Raw genomic sequence first — 11,349 nt, forward strand, 5'->3', positions numbered from 1 at the left:
GGGGGTTTGAAGCCTTCCCAGTCAAAATCTTGGTGGAAATTACCCTCCACCTCCCTTTTGGCAATTGGCACCAACAAAGAAAATCCTATTGGACATGAGAAGTGGCAGGAGATTGGTCACTGGCCTAGGAAATTCTGCTAAAAAAATAGAAATAAAATAAAGTGTTGTTGTTGTTTTTTGGTGTAATGTACTAGGCAAGATTTTTCTCACATCCCATTGAAGTGAGATGCAGTTTGCATCATGATTTTGGGTACTATGTTTTCTCCTCATTGTTGTTCTCAGGAATGTGCAGTCCTCTTATTAATTGGTGAAGTGATGGCAAATCAGTGGCACACAGATAATTTTGGCAGTAGTTGGTTAATTCTAGAGCTGTAACTAACGTTTCCAAATTTTGGAATGTGAATTTTGTCTCACACCAAGCGTTGATACCAAAATTTGATTTTTGACAAGCTGAAAAAATAATAATATCCACTTTATTACATTGCGTGCCCAGGCAGAGACCCCCCCGACCCCAGGTGACACCCAGGGGGAATAATGACACATGACACATGTTATGGGATTAAAACTGGCTACAACTTTATTAAACTTTTAGATGTGGGAAGACCTTGGCTTAGGCATAGGGCATTTATCCCTCCCAGTCCCCAGGCACATCTGGGACACATCAGGGTTAACCAATCTATCTGGGGATTCGGCTAGCTCTGAATGACGTATGTTTAAGCAGAGTGCCCCCCCCCCATTTCACCGCAACACAGGGGAGTGCACTGACAACCTTTCAGCGAATGGCCAGTGACTCCCCTCAACACAGCCCATTTAATGGGGAACCCTGGGATTCAACCCACGGGGGGGGGGGTGTCACCACTTCATGCCCCCCATTGAGGGAAGAAAGGATTCTCCTCAAGGCCTGAAACCACCAAAGTTGTGACATTTTGCTATGGGGAAGGTGAAACCTGCCAATGTGGTAAAAATTCCTTTAACAGAAACCATTGCAAGACCGTAGCAGTGTCTGCATACCTGTAAAGAAGAGGTTAACCTGCAATAAAAGGCCTAAACAAAGTGAGGGTAGGGCAGGTGAAACTCTGGAGCTGACTGAGAGCTCCTAGATAGGCTCCACTTATATGCTTAAAGAGTAGACCCTACCCTTACTTGGTCTGCTCCCCTGGCTCCACCTCCCCAGTCATGATTGGTTATTTAAACTGAGGTTTGCTGGAACCTCAAGGTTCATGACTTGGGGAGGTGGTCCAGGAGTGCTCTGCCAGGAGACATGTAGGATCGGGGGTGCTGCGCTCAGGCATGCAAAGGGCGTCCTCCGTTTGATGTAGAGTGCGGCCATTCTACTCTGTTGTATTTATCAAATACAGTGTGTCCCGCAAGACGAATGCCTCGCAAGACGGAAAACCCGCTAGACGAAAGGGTTTTCCATTTTGGAGGTGCTTCGCAAAACGAATTTCCTATGGGTTTGCTTCGCAAGACGAAAATGTCTTGCGAGTTCCTCCGGGTTTTTTCTCCCTCCCCCCCCCTTTTTCCCAAGCCGCTAAGCCGTTTATCAGCTGATCTGCTAAGCCGCTTAACAGCTGATCCGCTAAGCCGCTAAACCGCTAAGCCACTTATCAGCTGTTCCGCTAAGCCCGCTAAGCCGCTAATAGCGCTAATCCGCTAATGGGCTTGCTTCGCAAGACGAAAAAACCGCAAGACGAAGAGACTCACGGAACGGATTCTTTTCGTCTTGCGAGGCACCACTGTATTGCCAAATACCAATTGCCACTGTACATCTGCTGTCTCATAAGGTCTCCATATGTCAAATGCAAATGTAAAAACCTTTAAGAATATTGCAATACATTGATATTGTATTTCTTTGAAACTACTGGTATTGCTTTACCCAGGCCTACAATGTGGCTCATTTTGGTCATGGCCTGCTTAATCCAAGAGGCTTCCGCTGCAGAAGAAGTTATAAGTGGGAGACATTTGAATCCTCAAGAATTTATGACTGTCGTAAGTTGCTTATTCAAATGCATTTCCTGCAGAATTTCGGATCCTGTGTGGGTTATCCCAAAGAAACTGATTATTCATTTGCAAGTGTTTGACACAAGCCATCTTTTCTGGTTAGGTGAATGACTGAATCGGGCTAATTTATGCCCTGCTGAAAGTTCAGAGGGCCTAGCTTAATGTAAATGTTGACTTTGAGCCTGCCTGTGTTTACAGGAGATTATTACCTAAAGGCAAACATGAGTCCATTATGAAAAACTTGGCATACATCTTATGTATTTCTCTGTGCTGGTTTACCACAGAAATTAAGCAATTTGCCTTAATAAAGTAGCACAGAATGATTCTTCTTTGACTGTTTTGCACCAGCATGGAGAAAACCAGAGGCAATCAGAATGCTGGGCCACTGCACAGAAAAATATTGGCCAAATGTTGATTGATGCTGTTAGGACAAAGACAGCCAAAATGGATTCCAATTCCCATCAGTTCTAGCTGGCATGGCTAATGATCAGAGAAGGTGGGGGTTGTAGTTCAAAAATAAAATAAAATTGGCGGGTACCACATTCCCTATCCCTTTGTTAGATGGAATTAAAACCAGCCTCTTTGACAGCTCTAATGTATTAACTGGGCTTTAGCTTTGAGCTTTTTGGTGCTTACTCTTTCTACATTTGCCCTCTTGTGCTGCTGTTAGGGGACTGCTTTCTCACAAGAGCTGAATGTGGGCCTACCAGGACGATGGTGGAGGAAGGTCCTAGCGTATTTCTCAGAATCTGCTCCTGTATTCATTGAATACATGAAAGTGTCCCCGTGAGCACCTCTCTGAACTTTGCCAAAGCTAATCCCTGCTCTGCTGAACTCCTAATGTACACCCATATGGAAGGAAACAAGTCTAGAATCAGGAAATGTTGAGGATCAGAGCTTTTTTCCAGCAGGAACTCACTGGAACTCAGTTCCTGCACCTCTCAGCTGGGCACCATTGCCACTCATGGTGAGGTCCAGCACTTCTTTCTCTAGAAAAATGGCACTGTTGAGACTGGTGGCAATATTTAGCAATTAGATTAGGGAGCCTGGGAAACTGGCGCCTGGGAATTTTTAAAAATTTAATAGGAAATGTCTGCAAGAGAGGTGACACTCCCCTTCTTGGTAATTGCTTCTGTTCTTGAATATTGTAAGCCATCTTGAGACCTGATGGGTACTAAATTGAAAACAACAGCAACAACAGCTGAATCCTGTAGATATAATTCTGCCCTCTGTGGCAGCAGAGAACATGTTCTTTCCCTCTTCTCTGGTAACCCTTCAGTGCTTTTGAATCTTCAAAGCCTTTCAAATGTGCTATTTCATTATTTCAAGAAACAACCCTTACTGCAACCCTGTGAAGTGTGTTAGTATTACTACCTGCTAACTGCTGATGCAAAAACCTGATGCTGAGAGCTACCTAGTGGCCTGTGATTAAGGTGAGACTTGAACTAGGCATTTTCTAGTTCAGTGAAGATAACACAGTTCTCAAAATTAAGTTCTTGAATCAAATTAGAAAGTGCTTTTTTGTTTTTAGATTGGTTCACTTTTATGTTCTTGGTTTAAGAAAGCTAAAAGCAGGGGTGGGAAACCTGTTGGTTCTGGTTGATGCTGGACTCAACAACCTCAGTCAGCCTGGTCCCTGGGCAAGGATTATGCAAGTTACAGTCCACCCACCCACATGTGAATGGTGCCTGGGGCTTAGAGGCTGGCTCATAAAGTTATTTATCTTGGCTATGCATATATGCCTTGGGGTGTGGGATGGGGTCATGATTTCTTTTCCTCCCAATCTGCAGGATGAAGTCATTCAATACTGGGGATACCCCAGTGAAGAGCATGAAATTCTGACGGAGGATGGCTATTACTTACAAGCAAACAGAATTCCTTGTGGAATGAACAGTTCTGGCAAGACAGGTAATTTTGGAATGTAACAGCTGTGCATTTGGATTCATATTTCTTTTTTGTAAGTTGTTTGAGTTTCATTTTGGGGGTGGGGGTGGGAAGGTCCCAGCAAAAGCGATAATTAATTAATAAATGAGCTAAACAGTCCCTGTTCACTAGGGAGAATTCCTGTCTTCTCAAACCTTACCTTGTTAAAAACTGTTTCATTTATTTTATTGTATGGCCTTCTGGATCAATAATGCTCACTCCTTTGTCATGCTGAATAAAATGGGGTAGTCAAAATCACACTCTGCTGTGGATTACAACTCCCATCATCTCTGACCATTGGCTATGCTGACTGGGGCCCAATGCAGATGGAAGCCAAACACCAGGTTGGCTATCCCATCTTAAGATTGATTATAGCCGCATGTACTTATCCTGGAATGAAAGAGAAATGAGATGCTTCCTGTTTAAATATTACACGATATTCACTGGATGCGCTTGGGATCGGGCTATAAACATTCATTCATTTAGACATGCTTAAGATCAAAACAAATGTTTACTAGCATATCCTGATTCTGAAGCCAGGCTATAGCTGAGTAATCTCTGAAAGGTGGGGCAGGGTTAGTGGTCCTTCATGTATGAGGAGTACCATAACAATATCTCTTCTTATCTGTGAAATGTTAGGTGGTAAGAAGAGGTGCAAAAGAATTACAGGAACAAGTAACCATGTCTGGCCTAGAAAAAGTGGCATTTGTTCAGTAACTCTGTAAGTTCAGGTGTATCCTGCTGGAGTCATCACTACAAAGCATCACAGTGGGCAGGTTTGATTCTCCAGTATAAGGCAGAGAGGTCACCCCCAGATTATATTTCTTTGCTTTCTTTTCCAGGGCCTAAGCCCGTTGTTTTACTAGTACATGGCTTACTTGCTGAAGGTAGGTGCTGGATTGCCAATCTTCCCAACAACAGCCTGGGATTCTTCCTAGCAGATGCTGGCTATGATGTTTGGATAATAAATACTAGAGGGAGCAGCTGGTCTAGAAGACACAAGACCTTGTCAATTGACCAAGAAGAATTTTGGAATTTCAGGTATGTTAAAAGGACATTTTGGAGCTTAGACAAGAAGTATGCTTTTCCTGAGTCCTGTCCCTGGCATACATCTATAGCAATCTTATCTTATAGGGAAAGCACTTCCCTCTTGGACAGGGCTTTGAAGCATGGCAGAAGATGTTCCAATTGAGGTCTTGTAGCAATATATATGACTCTGCATAACTCTGTACTGTTAACCTCTTAGCAATTTCTACGCTACTCCCATGTTACAGAATTGCATGTATTGTTGCATGTTACAGTTGCATGTATTGTTGTATGTGTTTATGCACTGATTATGTTAGTAAATCTGGCATGTATATGCATATGATATCTGCATATTATTACACATATAACCCCAGTTACTTAAGATTAAGCCCCACTGAACTTACTTTGAATTGACATGGTTAGTAGTATGCTGTTAGATGTTTACCTTAAAAAGGAAGGGGAAGAGTAACATGGAAGGTCTACAGGTTTCCCTAGCCTTGTTTTACACTGTGGCAGTTGTTTGTCTAAGCGAGAAAGAGGTTCTTCCAGGATCTTCTGTTTCTGTATCTAAGCGTAGGTGGGCAATACAACTACTGTGTTTTGCATGTCTGTATTTCAGTTTTCATGAAATAGCAATATACGATATTCCAGCAACTATAGACTTCATCCTAAAGAAAACTAGGCAAGAAAAATTATATTATATTGGCCATTCCCAAGGTGGGACACTAGGTAAGTTATGATCAAGTTACTGAAACGTATTTCATCCTTGTAGCCTTTGCTAATTGTGTTGGGACTAGAAGTTGAATATGCAGTACTTAGTCTCTAGGAAGACTCATCCACTGAAACTAAGCTGAACCCTTCTGTTGTTGAATCCTGCATGTATGCTTTATTGAAAATGGTTTGCAACTCAGGGACAGCATAAAGAGCCACTTACACACTTGTTGTTTAGTCGTGTCTGACTCTAGAAAGAGATAATTGCTTAAGGTGAAAGCCAATTAGGGTTGCTCTGATGATTAAAAGCATCTATTCGTGGAACAGAATCACAAACTGGTGTGGAAGTGTGGAAAACTGAATTTTGGACTGGGAAAATTAGGAAGAGAGAGAATCTGAAATTGACCAATTGGTTAATCCCTAGTGTAAGCCCCACTGCATTCTGTAGGACTTCTGAGTAGCCCGGAAAAGAGTGCACTGTTAAGGATTCATAGGAGCATAAGAACAATGCAAGTATTGTTTCCCACCCCAATGTACTGTCCCAAATACTTACGGCTCCCATTTATGGAATGCTTTGGGGTTGTTGTTTTTTTGCAGGTTTTATTACCTTTTCCATCATTCCTCAGCTTGCTCCGAAAATCAGTCTCTATCTGTCATTTGCTCCTGGCTACACATTGGTAAACAGCAAAGGACTTTTCTATAAACTTTTGGTAATTCCTGATGGACTCAGAAGAGTAAGTATTTCTTATATGATTGAATTACAGTGGACTCAATATCATTATTTCTGAATAGTTTTGAGTATTGGGTGATTCCCCTTTGTCCAATTTGCAAGTGAGCTGGATAAAAGAAGGGATCTCCAAACACTCATCCATTTTTGTGTTATGACTGTGATAAAGAGCTAAAGGTAATTAGACATGCTTCTAAGAAGATTTGGAATTATTTGCACATTTTTGTATTTCAGCTCATATGGGGCAATAAAGAATACTGTCTTCTTAGCAAGGAATTGAAAGCCCTCACTGCCAAGATATGCAGCTACCCAGTTATAGACAAATGGTGCCTCCGGTTCCTTTCCCTTGGGGTGGGATTTAACGAGAAAAACTATAATGTGGTAGGTGCTTTCTCTTTATATCTTTTGACACAAGAAAAAGAGAAGTGAACTTCTACACATGAATACAGTATGGAGCACCACCACCACCACCACCACTATAGCAGCCCAGCACACACTAAACAATTGTTTTCATGTTATATTTTGCATATTGAATTCTAATAAAGAACCTGGGCCCTGAAGTCTGCAGGGGGGAGGTCAGCTTGAAGTTTTACTGATGAGTGTGGCCCACTGGGTGAGCCTTCTCTATAGTGTACCCCAAGTAGCAGAGCACCCTCCATTTAGATGAGATTTCTCTGTATGTTTAAAGTTGCTATTGAATATTTATAGGATGGTGCTCTGCTGAGCATAAGATCAGAACGTAAAGCATATGGGTATCATATTAAGCACTGGTATTGTGCTGGTTCATGCTGCAGTGCTGCCCCTAACCAGTCATGGAAGAGAATTAGGAATGAAAAGAGCTTGCTACACAAAAGTATCATTGGAACAGAGCAAAATAAGAGAGACTGTGGAATGTGTTTGCTGTTTTCATACAACTTAAGGCAGGACATCTTACCTTGTTTTTCCAGAGTCGAGCAGACATGTATGTTGGAATCTTTCCTGATTTTTCTTCTGTCAAAGCAGTGGACCACTGGAGCCAGGTAGATTTTGATAACTGTCTTCAGCGCAGTGCCAAGGCCTTAGTCCAAAGTCTGGTATTTGGACTGAATGTGCCATTTAGAGTATGTGTTTATTAATAAGCAAATTGGCAGGGCATACCTTCCAAATGTCCCAATTTTCCAGGGCATACCTTCCAAATGTCCCAATTTTCCAGGGACAGTCCCCGAATTATGAAAGCTATTCCTGCTTCAGATTGGTCCTGGAATGTCCCTCATTCCCCCACCAGTGCTGCTACCACCAAACTTGGGGAGGTGGATAAGGAAGTGGTTGTACCGAGTGGCAGTGTCTGCGGCTGAGAGGGAGCCTCCTACCATGGGCAGCTCGTAGCAGCTGCTGGAGAGCAGCGAAGAGGAAGAGGGGCTGCCACCGTGGCGGCCCAGCCTTGTGTGAAGTGCCTGCTCTGAGGGGCAGACAGAGGGCAGGGATTGGAGCAGAGCACAAGGAGTCTTTATTTGTTTATTTTATAAAAAGGGTTCATCCCCCCCATCTACATCTAATCTCGCCCCTTTCGAAAACTTATATTTTAGTGTATATTTTTCTTTTTGTGAATTTACCAAAGAATAAAATAAAATAAAATTAGAATGAAGGGGCAGTGGAGGGCATGTGTATTGCATCGCATCGGTGCAGTGCTGGCACTCATTTTCCTCCTGGTAGGAAATGCTCTGCGGTGGCGGGGAAGGGCCAAAAAAATGAGGTGTCAAGGAGGGTCAGTTGGGGGAGAGTGAGAAATGCCTCTATTTTCATCTGAGGAATTTTGGAGGGTATGCTAGGTTGGTTAGTGGAGTCCTTAGTTATACATATATTACACCCAGTGCTTTTTTCTGGGGGGGGGAGCAGGGGTATGTGTACCCCTAAACATTCTGTGTTGCCCCGACCGACTGACCGATGGACGGACCAACATGCCAGCTATCTCTGCAGTAGCAGCGCGGACTGGAGCTCTATCATTCTCCTTATCGGTGCCCGGGGAGGGGAGTCTGGGGTGGCAAGGGTGGGGGCAACGGTCTCCTCCTCTTCTTCTTCCTCCTCCTCCTCCTCATGCCAGGCTACAGCCAGCCAGCTAGCACTCTCCCCTTCTCTCTGCTGTGGGCCATACTCTCAGTGTCACCTCATCAAGTCCCCTCGTCTAGGGGTTGGGAAGGTGTTGGGGGAGAGGAAGGGGGCTGAGGGGGAGGGGGAGCAGCCAAAATGAGAGTTCTCCTAAATATATTTTTTTAGAAAAAAAGCACTGATTACACCAATATTTAAAGATCAGCACAGGCCCTAGACAACTTGGAACTAGGATACCTTTATATGCCCTCAAAAGATTGCTAAGATGGAATGCCAACTTGTGACATCAAGGAAGTGATATTCACCCTCTGGAGTATGCTCCACATGCCACTTTCCCGATGGAAACAACAGTTACAAAAATAGTAAAATAGTGTGGCTTTTATTTATATATGTTAATTGTTTTATTGTTTTAGTTTATGATAAATATTTCTATCATCTATCTATCTATCTATCTATCTATCTATCTATCTAATCTATCTTTCTATGTAAACCACTTAGGGATCATGTATATTTAGTGATATAAAATATTATATATTAATTCCTTAAATAAATTAAATATTTTTACACACATTTTTTAAGGGGCTCCACTATTTTAAGCAAGAGGTTTCATAAATATTGCATGAGGAGGAATTCTAGCAATTCACATCACCTGAATTTGTATTAGCACATGACTATGTTTCAAAATTAAAATTTTCAAACTCTACATAATTCTTGTCCTTCTTCTAGGTCACTAGGACGCATAAATTTAGATTTTTTGACTATGGATGCAGGAACAAAGTTGTATACAATATGGTAAGGAAAAGGATGAGTTTGGGTTCTGTTTTAAAATTCCGCGTTAAAAAATGCTGTAATGTTTGAATTCTTGCACACTTCCTTCAGGGACTCTTAAAGATTGAGAGAACATCAAAGAAGTACACAGAATTATGGGTTGGATCCAACACTGTGCACACAGAGTTCCACTTGCTTAATTAGGGATCCCCTACCTCTGCTCTGGGGCCTCTCTCAATCCTTGGCACAGATTTTGAGAGTGTGCTGTTTGGCAGAAGTTCAGTAGTGCATGCAGAAGGCTATAGCACAAACAGATCTGCAGGGCTGGATACGATCCAATGGTTTTATTTCTATGGAAGCAAACAGACAAATAACAATTATGCATTCCAGTCTGGATCCTGACCTTTGCTTCTTTTATTTTCCTTACTAGATGTCCATCTACTTTCTTAAAAAAAACACAGCAGGACCCCATCATATTTCTTCTTGAGTAATCAGTTCTTTCATTTTTAATATTGCAACATGTTTTCACATGCATAAGTACATGGTACCTTGGGTTACATACGCTTCAGGTTACACACTCCACTAAGCCAGAAATAGTGCTTCAGGATAAGAACAGAAATCGCGCTCTGGCGATTCAGCGGCAGCAGGAGGCCCCATTAGCTAGGAGGCACTTCAGGTTAAGAACAGTTTCAGGTTAAGTACGGACCTCCAGAACAAATTAAGTACTTAGCCCGAGGTACCACTGTACTCTACTTTTTCATTCTATACCCCCCCCCCCATGACGGTTATTCTCATTAATGTCTTTAGAATTCTTTTCATCTTGTCGCATCATCATTTTAACTGTGATGTGTTCACTAAACAGTCCTTATCTGTGGGAATCAACATAGATTCTTGTACCATTTGTTAAGAAGTTGTTTTTCCCACTGGGGAGCAGAGATGGTCAACTTAACGTGCGAACTTTTGTTGAATTTAGCATGTATAAATTATTGTGTGAATCTGATTGGCAGCCTTAGCATGGTGCCCTCTGCACATCAGAGAAATCATTTTCTCTTCTCAACATTAAACTGCTAGAATTTCCTAAATAAAGGAGTCAGTAAAATTCCGTAATGTTCTTCCTCAGGTTGTAGCAAACTATTGTAGGATATTATTAACTGTCACTAAGTAAATGTTGATCAAATATGAAATATGTAAATTAAATTCCTGCATTGATATCCATTTTTTGCTATTACATGTTTATGGGATCGTCACTCCATACATTCCTTTCTGATCTTGATTCACATGATCCAGAGCATAATATTATACATTAGAGTAATTAATCTTCAACTACCAAATTAATGGATCTGCAAAAATGTACTTCATGTAACTAACATTTTAACACAGGAGGTTTTGCTATGCATTACTGGCCCAGGAAAAACATGCAAGTACTAAAGAGGGGTAAATGCATAAAGGGAAAAATAATAGTTTTTCCAATGCCATACATCCCAGAACACTGAAGGTTCAGAATGAGGAAATGTCAGAAAGGTACGAAAATATGACAGTGTCATCACTGAAACCTATTTCTGTTTTATTTTTCACCCCCAGACCACACCCCCATTTTATAAAATAGAATGCATGGAAGTGCCAACAGCTTTGTGGAGTGGAGGACAGGACATTATGGAAGATGTAAAGGATATTCAACTCTTAATCCCTCGAATCCCTCATTTAGTTTTTTACAAGAATATCCCTGATTGGCAGCATCTGGATTATATCTTCGGTCTCGATGCTCCAAAGCAGCTATACCCTGACGTGCTTAAACTGATGCAGAAGTTCAAATAAATTCTGTATTTAAAGTATATGTTTCCTAGCATAACTAATAGTTGCTGATAGACTTACTTGAAGTGTACATTGTCTCTCTGATTATCCCTACCCACCTGCTTGTTTACACTCTCAAATAAGTTCAACAAGAAGGAGATTGAGAAGCTGAAATGTGTTCAGAGGAGGGCAACCAAGATGAACAAGGGTCAAGAAACCAAGCCTGATGAGGAACAGTTCAAGAGTCTGGGTATGTTTAGCCTGGAAAAGGAAAGATAGGTAAAGGGTAAAAGGACCCCTAACCATTAGGTCCAGTC

General features: G+C 41.8%; 1 protein-coding gene across 1 annotated transcript; it reads left to right on the plus strand.

The window, feature by feature from the left end:
- Positions 1-1,905: 1,905 nt before the first annotated feature.
- LOC310844502 (lysosomal acid lipase/cholesteryl ester hydrolase-like) lies at positions 1,906-11,056 on the plus strand (the record flags this gene model as incomplete). Its single annotated transcript, XM_083738604.1, has 8 exons — positions 1,906-1,989; positions 3,792-3,909; positions 4,767-4,965; positions 5,570-5,679; positions 6,259-6,395; positions 6,623-6,769; positions 9,200-9,265; positions 10,823-11,056. The coding sequence occupies 8 exons, from the start codon at positions 1,906-1,908 to the stop codon at positions 11,054-11,056; spliced, it is 1,095 nt and encodes a 364-aa protein (XP_083594730.1).
- Positions 11,057-11,349: the final 293 nt, after the last annotated feature.

This window comes from Podarcis gaigeae, assembly GCF_964106915.1.
Source record: "Podarcis gaigeae genome assembly, chromosome: 5".
Lineage (NCBI taxonomy): Eukaryota > Metazoa > Chordata > Lepidosauria > Squamata > Lacertidae > Podarcis > Podarcis gaigeae.